The 16,295-nt window shown below is 32.0% G+C and overlaps 1 protein-coding gene across 1 annotated transcript; it reads right to left on the bottom strand.

Annotated features, from left to right (window-relative positions):
* Positions 1 to 9,520: 9,520 nt before the first annotated feature.
* Positions 9,521 to 16,081, bottom strand: LOC144549424 (MLO-like protein 13). Its single transcript, XM_078298151.1, has 14 exons — positions 15,741 to 16,081; positions 14,732 to 14,789; positions 14,386 to 14,549; positions 14,060 to 14,176; positions 13,266 to 13,317; positions 13,022 to 13,092; positions 12,465 to 12,539; positions 12,286 to 12,374; positions 11,929 to 11,978; positions 11,795 to 11,835; positions 11,144 to 11,362; positions 10,939 to 11,006; positions 10,773 to 10,833; positions 9,521 to 10,092 (listed from the first exon to the last, which is right to left on the bottom strand). Exons 1-14 carry the CDS (start codon positions 15,852 to 15,854, stop codon positions 9,841 to 9,843), a joined length of 1,431 nt encoding a protein of 476 aa, XP_078154277.1. The 5' UTR covers positions 15,855 to 16,081; the 3' UTR covers positions 9,521 to 9,840.
* Between the last annotated feature and the right edge of the window lie 214 nt (positions 16,082 to 16,295).

Here is a 16,295-nt window from a genome sequence, read left to right as displayed (position 1 = left end):
CTCTATCTGAGACCATTAATCAATTATCTCATTAATTTTCTTGTAATTTTAGCAAAATTCTTGAAAAGAAATTTATATATGAAGTATATTCTCTTGCAAAAGTTTTCCTGAGAAAGTAATATTTTAAACTTATCGTTTTTGCACAAAGAAGAAACTAAGAAAAAAGAAAATTTCTGATATATGTAATCAAAATTTATTTTGAGTGCTCTAAAAGTATATATATATATATATATATATATATATAGTAGCTTGTGTATTACAAAAGTGTTACAACAAGTGTGTTCCCGGAGCATTTTCATTAATTTATTCATGTCCATGGTACCAAGATGATAAAAATATAGAGAGGGAAATCATGACCATGACATCTTGTTGCTTAGTTTAATGTTAATGGATGTTTCTACTTGCACTCTCTAACAAATTCCCTCTAATCACCACTAATTATATATTTTTAGTGGCTCGCTAGGTATCTATTCATTTTATGTATTTATTTTCATCGAGGGCCCTAATCTCTTGTTAATTCAACATGCATGAAAAAAAGCATTGCATATTATACTCTGATATATCTACTCGCACTCTCTTGCTTTTTTATTGTGTTTTTTTAGATGGATACAAAATCGTTGTTTTTGGATAGTTCCGAATCTTCGAAAAATAATGATTTTTTAGCTTTCTTAAAAACAGTATAAAAATAAAAAAATGTCTTAGTTGGTCTCCAATGATGCTTTTATACAGAGATTATGTTGAGCGGTTTAAACGACTACTTAAAATTTAAAATAAGAAATATAAATGTGAATTAAGAAATAGTTCTTATTTCACACAAAAGCACCAAATCCTCCCTCCAGATCTCTCCCTATATGTATACTTATGAACCAAAATGGCATATGATATAATTTGAAATTTTGATTCAACTAATAAGTTCATTGAAGATATATTCTCTAATATCTTACTAAAAATGTTGTTAACTTGTTGAATTATGTGCAAGGCATATAATCAATTTTGCCTTGCACATTTGACAAAGCAATTCATATTACTAGAGATTAATTAAAACCTCATAGATATAAAATAATTAAGAGTGAGTCTATGGTACTATGCATATTACGATTTGGCACGGTGCTACGGCTCTATATTCGAGTTTTCAAATCCTAACGGTCAATCTGAACCGTTCATCTTGTTCTCCATATTAATATGTGTTTGGAGACTAAATTTTACATTTTTTGAAATATTTTTACTATTTTTTTAAATTTATTGAAAATCACTGTTTTTGGATGGTCCAGAATTTTCAGATCAAGTGATTTTCTAAATATCTAAAAAAATAGTAAAATTTGGTCTCCAAACACATATTAATATGGAGAACAAGATGAACGGTTCGGATCGACCGTTAGGATTTGAAAACTCGAATATAGAGCCGTAGCACAGTGCCAAATCGTAATATGCATAGTACCATAGACTCATTCAATAATTAATGCATATGCTGGGCGGGTAACTATTACAAATCACAACAAAAGTTTAACTAATTAATTAAGATCTTTAAATTGACCCGTACCTGTAATTATAGAGACAGGTAATTAGTTAAGCACACTAGTTAGATGTAATGATGCACTATAAGGGTCTAGTTGAGCTGGGTTGTTGAGGGTAATGATCACCTATGCAAAGGCCTTTTGCCCTTTTATCCAGCAAAGGCGGCATCTAGGGTTTGAGATGCTATCTTGTCTTCTTCAAGTAAGGCATCCATGTACAATATGCAGTTCCAGCAATGATTCATACTTCCAAATTAATTTCTAGCTATTGTATCAACTGCATGTATATCTTATATATAATAGGAAAGTATATAAAGAGTAATATATATATAGATGCATGTAAAGCTTGACCCAATTAAGGCATCGTAATGATAGTAATTAAGCATGCATGCATATATATATATGTTTATTTTTCCTCTCCATGGAGATGGGAGTTATATTTTGGATGAGACAACACATCTTAATTTCAAGAGTGCCCAATTATATTCTTACATATATTTTGCATTACAAGAACATATCTATATTATATAATCTTACATTTTTCTTTCACTTATATATAGAGAAAAACAATTAGATATTTTTCTTGGGCCAGGTATATATGCATTTGCCCCTACCTTCCACCTTTATCAAGCTTAATTATGTTCTAAAATAGCTTCATGATTGTTATTTTATTTTTATTTTTTTACTTGAAATGAATAAATCAAGCATAAAATGTAAAATTATCCTGGCTTTAATGTTAATAACTAGGAAGAGGTAAATTAATATCCTTAAAAAATTCATTATTAGCTTTTTGTGCCCATATTCCTATATATATCACTGTCTGAATATTTAAAGCCTTTAGTGTTTACTTGATAAATTTTTACAATTCGTGGCAATTTAATTAATATGTATTTAAAGATAGTTTTTTTTAACTATTTTTATAATATCCCAACAATTAAAAAAAATGCACCTTATCTTCTCAAGCAATATAACTCAACAGTCTATGTGGAGAGGATGAACTCTTCCACAAATAGTTTTTATATTATTTTATTTTAATATAGACAAATCAATTCCAATATCTATTTTTTTTATCCCTCTTGTACATTTCTCCACAGGGAAATGAACTTCATCACCAAACATACTATTTGACAACTACTTTAGATGAACAATATCAAAAACACAAAATTTTATTTTATTTTAGACAACCTAAAAGAAACAGACATAGTGTAATTTATTAAATGTTGACAAATATCATAATGCTACTTATTAGTAAACTTTATTACATCAACTGAAACATTCTATTGCCCATGTTCCCCTCTCTTAAATAAAAAAATAATAATCCTTGGAGATACTTAATTTATTATTAATTGTAGAGGATATTATTATATATATATATATGAAGGTACGTACTTACTAAAGAATTATAATTAGGGGCAGTTTGGTCCGTGTTTTGTGTGCTTTGTGCCCCAGATTAAGTGGTAAGCTGTGCCTTTTAAGAGGGGCAGCCAATCCCAATTGCTCTCTCTAAACCTTAAATCCTGCCCCTTTGTCCCCTTGTTACTCCCAAACAAAATCATTGGATTTCTAACAATGTTGTTCCTCTCCCTTTTTCCCCTGAAAAAAGATCTTTCCCTTTTGGAAAGCCAACACACACACCCACCAATTCCATTTCTTTGGGATCCTGCATTTGCATTGCATTGCATGCTTCTTTAATTTCTTCTGTCAATGCATCGATGCATGATTCTCTCTCTCTCTCTATATATATCTTTCTCAACAAGTAGAATATTACAGATAGTTTACAAGGGAGAATAATGACTTTTGACAGCTAGTTGCACAAACCTTTTTTATGAAGAAAGAATCTGTAATGCCTGAGTAACGCAGAGAAACGATTTGTGTGTCAGATTGTTAGGGTAAAGATTCTAACAGAGCAGCTTTAGCTTCATACAGTGCACAAATCATATGTAGCGTTGTTTTGATTCTATAGTGCGTGTGCTGCATGAAGCCAAAACTGCCCTGTTAAAATCTTAACCCTGTCAGATATTGGCAATGCAGGATGGGCATAACAAACCATTTAAGTCTCTTTTTGGAAGTAATTGGAAGTAAAAAAAAAAATCATTTGGGTCCTTTTGATATTTGAGTTCTTAAATAAAAATAGTGAGGGATATATAATTGTGTGTGTGATGTGCAAAGGAATTAATATTATATGAAAATTTGATGCTTCACATATATTGACAATTATTATATGAAACTGTCAGTGATGCATGATATATATTTACAAACAATAACAAATCCCGAACTTAATTTAATTTTGTAATGAAACTGTAATAATGAATATTTAGGAAAATGGCATAGACAGCTTTAAATATAATGCCTATATTAATGAGATTATCACATATTTTTAAGTGATCTCTCTCTTCTATATTTTAATGACCTATTGATCACCTACTCAACATGAAAAAGATAATAACAATTAATTAATTAACCCTAAATTTTATTGATGTACAAACTAAAATTTATAAAATATAGATGTGTCTCCTAGCTAGTAATTAGCTAGATAGGTTGTATATAAATTTGCATTTTTATAATTTTACTTCAAAAGTGTTCCTTAGTCAAAATTTTGTTAGTTTGGAAAATAATTACCATACAGTACTATCGGTTGTCATATGGCAACTAAGAAATATAATATAATTATAATATATTAGAATATAATTTTTCTTTTAGAAAAAAGACGTACAAAATACTCAAAAATCATTTGCATACACGTCCTGAATTATAAATCTGCAACATCTCACATAAAAATAAACATATATAATTAAAAGATAATATCTTTCATTATATTTTATATAAATTTTAGAATAATGATATCATTGCTGGTTGTAAATTTAGCCTTGATTATATTGTGTTTAAATTGCTAATATATAATGAAAAAACGCTTGTAGGAGAGGATCATGTTAAGTTGTTGCAACAGTTGACATGACATGAGAATGCTCATGATCTGCCAGAAAGAACCATTCTATTCTAACCAATCCAAGGAGCTTCATTAATGATTTTGCACCTATATATTGTCTCTATTTTCCATCAATGTGACATGTCATGGTGAATATTCAAAAAAAAAAAAAAAAAGACATGTCATGGTGCACACATCTGAGCAAAATATTTCATACAACTCGCACTTTTTACTTGTTGGTTGCTTGTTTCATAATACAATTGGAAAAATTAGAATGTCTCATGTCCAGATTAAAATAATAATAATATTTTTGTTTAAAAAAAATGTAAAATATGTCTGAAATCTAATTCCCAAAGCATATATGTTTAAATTTCAAGCATAATTTCACATTTCTTTCTGAAATATAATTGTTTGTGATATACATCTGACAATTTTTATATAACCATTTTGAGATTTAGCAGTCCATATTAATTATTTTAAACCTTTTCTCCGCTATTATATATAGATACATTGATAACTTAAATTCTAAAATGTTTGTTTTGAGATTAACTGCATGTTGTTGATGCAATTAATTAACCACTTGATCTGTATAAAATCTTTCATAATAATCAAAGCAAACTTATATATATAAATTGGAACAATATTATATTTAAGCACTTCCCTCTCTGGATGCTTTTCCCTATTGTTTCCTTTCTGTGTGTTCTTTCCATTACCTTGCTTTTCAGTCTATCTATATCACATGTGATATACACTGCCATAATCTGCATAAGGATGTACAGACACGGTGAAATGTTTGATCATGCATTTGGATATATCATCTGATGAAGTGTGCCACAAGAAACCTACTAGGATAGCTTGGTTGGTTGTCCAAAGATATATAAGAGAAAAAAAGATAGAGCATATTTAGTATTCTACACCATGGGTTATATGCTCTCCAGTTTTACCTACATTGCTACCTTCTAACAATGCTTAAGGGATGCTATTCTAAATTTTATGGACTGGAGATGATATCTGTCGAAGAGATACTGCATTTATTTCTTTAATGATTGAATGGTAGAAATGAGGCAGTTTTAATGGAGATGCCGAGATGCTCTACGGTTCTACGCACCGTAAATCGGTTAGTATCTCAGTTCAGTTGTGCTCTCTGTTTTTTTTTCTTTTCTTTTTTTGACGAAGAATGATTCTTTTTGTCTTAACAGTTTGTATATAGATACTTTTTTTTTTGAATAAAATATATAAATACTCTTAAGCGGATTGTATTATAAGAGTAGAACTAGGGTATTCCTAAGTTCACCGAGCCCTCTTGTGAACTCAGCTCTAAAACCTATCAAATTGGTTTAATATTTTCAAACGACGAATCCAAACCGTTAAAATCCTTCTATTTTACGAGTGATGCGTCTACATGCGAAAATTTTAAAATTTCGAATTAATTTTTTATAGAGTCAAGTGATCAAAAGACGTCCAAAAAATGAATGCATTAAAATTAATTTATGAACTTTCTAATTTTGACCACTTGACTCTATACAAAATTAATTCGAAAATTTAAAATTTTCACATATCGACACATCACTCGTAAAGTAGAAGGATTTCAACGATTTGGATTCGTAGTTTGAAGACAATTAAAATGATTTTAGAGTTGAGTTCACAAGGGGGCTTGATGAACTTAGGAGCACCCTAGTTCTACTCGTATTATAATATATATCTTAAGTAGTGTTTGGGGAAAGTCAGAAACATATTTCTACGTACTTTCGAATTTTATAAGATAAAATATTGGTCGAAATAAATGAACCAAGAAGAATTGCTTATATATTCACAATATATAGTATTCGATTGAAATTTCTATATTCAGGTTGATAGTTCAATGAAATTAGAAGGGATCATCATATATATTGCCTGATAAATATAACTTGCAGCTAGCGGTTATGAAGATATATATATATAGAGAGAGAGTTAGGCTGGGGTGCTATGGATAGCATAGCGGCCTCTATGCTACGGCTCAATATTTGAGTTTTCAAAATCCAAACGGTCGATCCGAACCGTTCATCTTATTCTCCATATTAATATCTACTTGGAGACCAAATTTTACATTTTTCTGAATTGTTTTACTATTTATTAAGTATTTTACAAAATTGTTGATCCAACGGTGGCTGCACAAAACAGTAAAACCGTTGGATTAGCGATTTTCAAAGTGGCTTAATAAATAGTAAAAAAATTCAGAAAATTATAAAATTTGGTCTCCAAGCAGATATTAATATGGAGAATAAGATGAACGGTTCGGATTGACCGTTTGGATTTTGAAAACTCGAATATTGAGCCGTAGCATACAGGCCACTATGCTATCCATAGCACCCCAGTCTAACTCTCTCTCTCTCTCTCTCTCTCTCTATATATATATATATATAGGGTCTGTCTAAATTGCTGCTGGCAGCATTTCGGCAGAGGTGCTGCCGGGGCTATATTTAGCCGTGTGATATCCAAACAACAAATCCAAACCGTTAGATGTTTAATCTATATTATAATCTACTTGGAGACCAAATTTTACATTTTTTGGAATTTTTTTACTATATATTAAGCTGGTTTGAAAACCGCTGATTTCAGTAAATTTCTGCAGCATTGAAATCAGCGGTTTTCAAACCAGCTTAATATATAGTAAAAAAATTCCAAAAAATGTAAAATTTGGTCTCCAAGTAGATTATAATATAGATTAAACATCTAACGGTTTAGATTTGTCGTTTGAACATCAAAAAATAGAAAAAACAGTGGCAGCACCGCCGGCAGAAATGCTGCCGGCAGCAAATTAGCCACAGCCTATATATATATATATATATATATATATATATATAACTACAGGTACTAATAGAGATGTATGACATGCACTTTCTATCTCCCTAGAGGTCTGAAAAAAACAATAGAAAGGTAAAAGAAGCAACAAGAGGAATCACTTGCACGTCTGTGGATCAGAGAGCTGCTCTGACTTGTGATCAGATCCACCAATGATTCTTCGCCAGATTTTTTGCTTACTATCCTTTACTCCCTTTCATCCATCACATCTGTTCTCTGTATTATTTCTTCTTTGTTTTTTTCTTTTTTTTTAATATATATATAATAAAACACCATTCTCTGCACCTCTGTGTAAGTCTCAGTGTTCTCTCATTCTTTGTTGCAGGTGTGTATGAGATATCTTAACATCTCCAAAAATATTGAATTCGTATGTCTGCATTAACTCAATAAAGAATCTTTTGAGTTAATGTTTCTGGAACGTCCGATGCGCTTTAAGACCCGTATAGACAAGATCTACACTAATATTAAAGAGTCCTGAATTATAGGTTGTGGCTATATTGGCTCTGTTTAAAATTAAACGGCCGAGAAGGGTTAACTTAAAAGATGCTCTTTTGAGTTAATGCAGATAATGCGGACTCAAAAATATTATGTTCAACCATTAATGTTCACTTTAATAACAATATAATCAAGAGCTTAAAAATCAGCAATACAATGGATAACTGGTTTTGTATAATACAAACAGTACATTATATATGTATGGATTACACAAAAAGTTTAAAATTTTCAACATAATTAATATTATATAAAAATATTGAATTAAGACTTGAGTAAGGCCATGGTAATATATATATATATATGCATATTAGAGATTGACCCTAGCTATGGAGCATGGATCCATATTTCTATTTTTCAAAGTTCAAACTGTTAATCCGAATCATTAAACATGATCTTCATATGAAAATGTGTATGGAGACTAAAGTTTATAATTTTTTTTAAACATGTAGAAAATTACTAGATTTGAATGGTTAAGAATGATTCGATCAATTGATTTTCTACCTATCTAAATAAAATAGTAAATAAAATTCTCAAAAATGTAAAAGTTGGTGTGCAAGTATATTTTCATATGCATATATCAATTGAGCAGTTCAAATTGACTATTTAGAATTCAAAAACAGATATATAAATTCATAGCACAAGTCGATTTGTAATATGCATATTACCATGATTTCTTAGACTGAAATTCTAGAAAAATGTGGCTCCAACAAATTGCTCAATATCATGCACTTTTATATTTATATCATACAACCTGAATTTTCAACCAATGACTAGTCATATTTCTGGAGATGTGAATCATTTCCATTATAATTATAAATAGCAAAAAAATAAAAAAATTCTAATTGATGGAGGAGAATTGAATTATAGAAAGGCAGGGGTCCACTGAACTAAGACGTAAGGACAATTAGCTCCCACCCATGCACCCCATATAGACATAGGTGCCTTGCTCTCCTATATAAACATTGTACATACTTCCTCTCCATTTCCTACAAATCAGGTAATATTCATTTTCGATTTGATGTTCAAATCCCGACATGGGCGGAACTAAGAAATTGAGATTGGATGAGCTGAATAAGTTATTGTAGTGTAATTTTATTTTATAAAGAGGCTAAAAGGGTACATATAAGTACTTACAAAAATTTTAATATATAAAGGATAACACTGTTAATTTAAAATTCATAGCCAACAAAGTTGTTTATGACATGAACAAGGTTCTGAAATATATATCTCTCTGACATTAATTTGGTCTATAGTTTGGGAAGACATATATAAGAGAAGTGATGTGTATAGAAGAATTGAAACGCTTGTTCGACATACAAGACGAGGAAGAAGAGACAGTTCAAACTCACCCGCCTTCTGAAGCAAACTCCGAATAAACGGAACCTTACAAAAAGGGAGATCTCCAGTTGTTTATGAGAATGAAGAGCAGGTTCCCATGAACAGCTCATGACATGCACAATTATTCACAGAAAAGATGGCTATATAAATAGATATATTATTCTATAGGTTCAATATTTGTCGCCATGAAATTGGATAGAGGAGAATAATTTGCACCAGAACATAGGGTCAGGATCCACAGCTGTGTGGGGAATAGAGAACAAAACTTACCCCAGTTATTCCAAAAAGGAAAAGAAAGCATCATCTCGTCTCTTCCATGGATTTCATACTTTCATGGAATAATTTGAGTATATAGTTTATGCTCTCCATTTGGTCCACGGAATGGAGAGATCCATTTATATTCTACCAGTTCAGAAATATTCTTTGGCAAATGGCAAGTAATACTTTCTAGTTAATTCTGTACATTTTGGGCTTTATCGGTGTGGTATTATTGGGCTTGCTTCTAACTTTCTCGGCCCAATAGATCTGCACATTCTTAGTTGATTATAATATGCCATTTAAGGGGTAAATCTCATACAAAGTCACTCGTTTTTTTTTTTTTTTTTTTCAAATTGATTATTGAAATTTGATTAGTAGCCATTAAATTTTTTATTTGCTAGAATCAAATCACATTTTGTACAAACTTCAAGAAAATATATTATCTACAATGAATGCCACCTAAAACTACTAAGCATTATCCTCTAAGTCTCGTGATTGTTGCCATGCATTACATGAACTCTCTCCACAGGCCGATTCCATTCTCTCCAATTGAACTTCTGAGCCGAAAGAAAGGTCAGAGTTCCACTGAACAGTGGGGCCCATGAGATAAGAGGATTGACTTCTTAGTTTCTTTTTTTTGTGTCGGACTTCTTTAACCCAGCCGTGAATTGAATCCATGGTGGACTCGGCAAATATCGATTCCTTGAACGTGTCACCCATCTAACATTTTAATAGTATTCATATTTAAACAAATGTTTTTCCAAAGGTAAATGATATGCAAGAGTGAGGCCATGGCACTATGCATAGCACGGATTGGTCCGTACTATGGATCAATATTTTCGTTTGCAAAGTCCCAATAATGGATCTGAACTATTCAACATACTTCATATGAAAATGTACTAAATTTTACATTTATTAGAAGTTTTTTAGTATGTTTTTAGATAGGTAGAAAATCACTGCTTTTGAATGGTCTAGAATCTTTAGATCAAGTAGTTTTCTACCTATCTAAAAAAATAGTAAAGAAATTCTAAAAAATGTAAAATTTGATTTGCAAGTCCATTTTCATATGGAGATCATGTTGACCGGTTCAGATCAATTGTTTCGACTTTGAAAATGGATATTGATCCATAGTACGGATCGATATGTGCTATGCATAGTACAGTAGCCTCACTTGATATGCAAAATGTAATTTTTAAGAAGTTTCCAGCTTACCCAAAATGTATTGAACCAGTTAATTCTACAGGCAGCAAACTCAACCAATATGGTATTAAACAAGTACAGTACAAATTATTTGGTATTTGTGTTCCAATTAAACCCCAGATAAGTAACCAATCAAAATGTCAGATGCCAAACTGGTACTGGCTGTATAGCCTAATTTTACCAGAATATGTAATACATACCTGGGTGACAAGAGCATACAAAGGAAGTGTACTATAGCTGCAAAGCACTTGGATGAGCACACTGTCAATTCAAATAATAGTTAAAACTTGCAAATGAATAAAACGTAGAGTCATTAAATGGAAAAAAAAATATATATATACATATACAGGAGATCAGAGATCACACCCCATAACAAGTCTCGGGATGAGATATTGAATGCTCTCCATGATGCACGAGTTAATGCCATATGTAGTCTGCATACAAACCAATTATTTGAATTTACATTTCAACAATATAAAAACTTATAAAACAAGCAGGTTCAATTGGTCTATTTACTATTCTTATTTCCTTTATGAAAGGGATTAGATTTTTAGTTAATAAAACAATGTACCAAAATCCAGAAGAAAAAGGCAATCTCAAAGGAGTTTTGAAAGAGAATGAAATGGATCAGGTACAACACAATCTTTGGCTTCCCAAACCAGAAATGATGATCTGATGGTCTGATGTGTGGGCCAGCTGGTATTCCTCTCTCATTGGAACTTCCTTCAACTGCTTCTTGTGCTATTTTGGTTATGATGTGTTCTAGTTTTGCACCAACGATTAAAAGAAGCTGCAGTTAATTCCAGCATTACTAGTCAGTCTTCTCAACTCTTCCCAAACTTAAAAAAAGAAACACTTTTGTTAAATGATTGTCAATCTCCATTATTTTTGTTGGAATTTGTTTACAACTCTGCTAAGACTTCTCTTCATTTAACACAAATGAACATGCAATTTTCATCCACAAATGTGGTTGAGATAACTAAAATTTGGTACTAATTTAGTCATCTTTAAATTGTTAGTTGCAAATAAGAGATATATATATTCAACCACTTATAAATTGTTCCTTTGGTAATTATTATTGGCTGACTTCACCAAAGCAGATATATTCAACCACTTATATGCATAGAACATTTTTTTATTGTTATGAACTCCCATTTAAATTCAATAAATTGTGTGCACCGGAAGCACCTTCTACGAGTAATATTTTTTATCTTTTACTTACAATGAGAGGTAAGAAAGATAACCAGAAGTAAGTGTGCCATCCTGCATTGCAATAGAAGTCTTGTTAAAACTAAGCAAAAATAAATAAATATATAAATATAAATAAAAAATGATATCTTTTAGACATGTTCGTACCATCTACATTAAGCAAAAGGAAGATGACCACAAACAGCCACAGATACCAGCTGTAAAATGTAGAGACTAAGTTTTAGGTAACAAATATAACATATTTTGCATTTGCATGTTCCATACAGGTACAAAAATTAAGTATGCCATATTGCCATATCAGACTGTAATCAGTTGATATATGCTGGTACAAGGAAATGCTTGCTTAGGTTGGAATTAGGTTAAAGAAGCAATAAACCCCCCATCAAGCACATAATTGACTCAGAAAAATGGAAATTAAAAATACAAGGACAAATATAAGTAAACAGATATATCATATATGTATATGTTATTCCACTCTTCTATTGGAGGGTCATAAAGTGATACCTGATGCCAACAACTTTCTTGAAATCATCCTCGAGAGTTCTCATCATATACTTGTGGAAATCAAATTTTGGATTTGATGAACAATGCTTCTGTAAATACAAAGAATAAAATTACCTTTTTACCCTTAATATTTAGAATGAGTTTGAATTGCAAAAATACAATGTCATGGCACTCCGTACCGATATAAAACCAGCTCTCAGTGCTCTGTAATCCGACTTACTCACAGATGAATAAAACTGCTTCATGAATGCAATCTGTTAAATTTTAACATATATTAGCATATATATAATATCTGAACAGTATGAAACAGTAACATAATAATACCAAGGATGATCTACGAAGTGTCTATATAAGACTTCCATATTGTACATATAGTGCATGTTTGGTACTGGAGTAAGTGGTGGAGTAAACCCCTTAAGCAAATTTGAAGGAGTAACTTGGAGTACCATCTGAGTTAATCTGGAGTATGTTACCCCCCCTTTCCAGGCGGAGTAAATTAATCCACATTTACTCCCATGTGGATCCCACCACCAGACTAACATTCATATTTCAAATTTCTCTCCCTTCATAGTTACTCCTAAGTTATACCACCAAACATGATTAACTTAATCCACTTTCTTGGAGTAAGGAATTTAATCCAGAGTAACTTTACTCCACAACCAAACATACACTATAGTATCCAACATTTCAACACATGAGGTAGAGAACTGAAACAAGAGTAAAATTAGATTGGTACCGTCCAGCTAACTACAGCAGCTCGTCTCCAAAAATTGCCGGCACGTCCAATAAACGTTTGATGATGATCAGCTGTTTTTTCAAAGAAGTGACAGCATACAAAACAAAGAATAGCACTCGTTAGGCCTATATTCCTTCAAATAAACAGAATGAGTTAATGACGAAAATGCAGATATGACTTTCAACTAATTTTCAGTTTAAAACTTTTAAAGGTCAATAAGCAAATTGAAAAAAAAAAGGACTACGATTTTCTTTCTCATTTTGGATTGCTATCTCCCAACGCTTCCATCTTCTGATCTATAAAAAAAGAAAAGAAAAAAAAAGCATGATATTACTCAAAGAACTAGTTAAGATATTCGAAGTGCAAGTCCTTTTTATTTTTCACTCAGTTTTATTTTTTTGCAAACAAAAACAAGTAAAAAAAACATTTATTGCAATAACAGAATCATGATATCTGTACAATTAGGTCAAGGAACAGTCCTTCTGAATATTGAAATTAGGCCCCTCATCATACAACAGTGTTGCAATTTGTTAGCCACAACTTATATTATAATGTTTGCTTCTTTGATTGCCTGAATGGATTATAATGCAAGTAACCAGTGTTTTAATGGTTGGAAATAATTGAGGAACTTGTGCGAGATGCAAAAGTAAACATTGCTAGCTATAAACAGGGGCGGATCTATGTATAGTTAATTGAATTGTCATTTTTGTTAAGTTTTTATATAGTTTAGCCCCCCTCATGAAATGCTAAATGTATGCTTGTAGCATAGTGGTTAGAATTCCATTTAGTAGTTATGGAGACTTGGGTTCAAATCCCAGTGACCACACATAATGTATTTTCACATATTATACAATTTACGTTTCAGCCCCCCCCCCCCCCCGCAAAAAAAAAAAAAAAAAAAAAAAAAAAAAAAAAAAAATCTAGTTCCGCCCCTGGGTATAAATGTAAATGATTATAGTACAATAATATGTGTAATTGGCAAAAGGAAAGGACCGTACTATATTGGATATAAAGAAGAGGTTGAAAATGTAATGTTACCTTAGCGCCACCTAGAACCATGGTCGTGGCACAGAAAACAACATGTACAACGGCTAATACAAAAATGAATATGTGCAGCTGATGCAATGCCTCCAAAGATAACAACGGCACCTCTCCCTGAAATATAAAATTTAATATGTAGATGTAGTATTGGACCTCTCACAATGCCTGTCATGGCTTATAGAGAGAGAGAGAGAGAGAGATTGCCAATTTGGTTCCGCCAGTGCAACAACTGTTTAAAAGGTATGGGTTTTAGTAATAACCCCTAAAACTGAAAATAATTTTTCCTTTTCTCAATAGTTTATCAATAAGACCATATTTTGTACCTCTTTTGCACAAGTTTTATTGCCAGCTTCATTTGAAGATTTGGTTAATGTTTCCTCCTTGCATGGCAACATACTCGAAGTAATCCTTTTGGGTACGCAAATGTTAGTAATTAAACCTTGAGAGACCGTCAATAGAAGGGAGATAAACCCTAGGAGCATCAACTCTGCACACAAAAGGACAACCAACCGAGACTCAATTTAATCTCAACTGTTACATTCAGCGTAAGATTGGACATAAACTGACATGATCAAAGTGCAATCAGATTAAATTTAATACAATCACAAAAAAAAAAATTATATATTTGTTGTGTTTATAGGGCATGGATACATATAGTCATATACTGACCTTCTTTGATTTTCTGCAAGGCAGAAGAAAGTGCTTTTTGCCCCTTGTGCCTGAGATACTGCAATCAATTGTTAAGGAAACACATTTAAAAAAAAATGATTAACTAATTTACTAATCATGGGCTAAAATATAAGCATCATAAATTTGAATAAATTATAGTAACATTGACCAACTCATACACCATGAAGTTCAAGCTATTTCACAAAATTTACACACAGTACCAATTTTGGTCCTAAATGCACCAATTTTGTACCATGCCGCTAACATTATGAACCAACACTTTCTCAAATTCACTGAAACCCACATCCAAAGTTTGCTCAATCCAAAATTAGGTATTCCATGAGTCTAAAACCTACAACCTCACTCTTCTCCTTTTCTTCTTTGATTCCTTCCTGTTCTTTATTTTTCAGGTAAAGATTTTAACAGAGTAGTTTTGGCTTCATGCAGCGCACAGACTATAGAATCGAACAGTTCTTCATATGGTTTGTGCACTGCATGAAGCCAGCGCTGCTCTGTTAAAATTCTTCTCCAATTTTTTCAGAGAACTTGTGGGGAAACACTAATGTGCCAGTGGTTTGTACATAACTTTTCATTTGTTAGTATTGTTTATGTTTCTCATATATTCTAAACTTGCTAACACCAATTAAATCTTGATTTCTGTACTTAATTTATGAGGGTATTTCATGTATACCCCTCAAAAACTTGAAAATTACATATTCTCCCTTTAAAATTCATAATATCATATTTTCTCTCGAAAATCGACCAATCAGAGTATACTGAATTATACTTCATCATATTTTCTATTAAAATGAGTTTTTAATAGAAAGTTAACAAAATGAGTAAATTTGTGAGTTTTTAAAATTTAGAAGGGTAAATATGACATTATGAATTTTAGAGGGGGAAAACGTAATTTTGAAGTTTTTGAGGGGGGATACAAGAAATTCCCCCTTAATTCATAAAAAATATAGTTATATTTCTTGTGAGGAGGGGGCTACTGAGAAAAACTGACCTTGCCAAGAAAATGGAGGAAACGCTCCACGGCAAGAGAAATGGCGACGATCACCGTACATACGCTCGCCACCACCCACGTCGGCGTGTGCTCCAGAGCCCCTTCATCGGGCATTGCTAATACTCGAACAAAGGAAAAAGAGATGATGAAAAAGAAGAAGAAGAAGAAGAAGAAGAGACGAGCAATAGCAATTTCGTTTTTGCTGTTGCTGTTGCTTCATTTTCAACCCAATTGGGTAATAAAGCGGCAGTGGAGAGGGATATCTCTTCACTGTTGAAAGGTTGTGGTAACAAGGAAGGCATCGGTCGCTCTACCACAGAAGGAGGCAAAGGCAAGATGGTGAAGTCTGGTAATGGCAGGAATAAAATAAAGAAGGTTCACTTTGCAAATGAATTGTCGCTCTTTGCTTTGAATCCATCTCCTCCCCGGTACCGTAAATTTCACAATTACTAAAACAACATTCCAGATTTACTAGGAGCCGGTGCTTATTAGGGGATAGCGACGGGGCCAGTATTATTTATGCTTTGAGATACGTGTAAAGTTAAATGAACGGTA

Source organism: Carex rostrata, chromosome 35, assembly GCF_964058835.1.
Source record: "Carex rostrata chromosome 35, lpCarRost1.2, whole genome shotgun sequence".
Classification (NCBI taxonomy): Eukaryota; Viridiplantae; Streptophyta; class Magnoliopsida; order Poales; family Cyperaceae; genus Carex; species Carex rostrata.
This window is presented reverse-complemented; position numbering and strand designations above follow the sequence as displayed.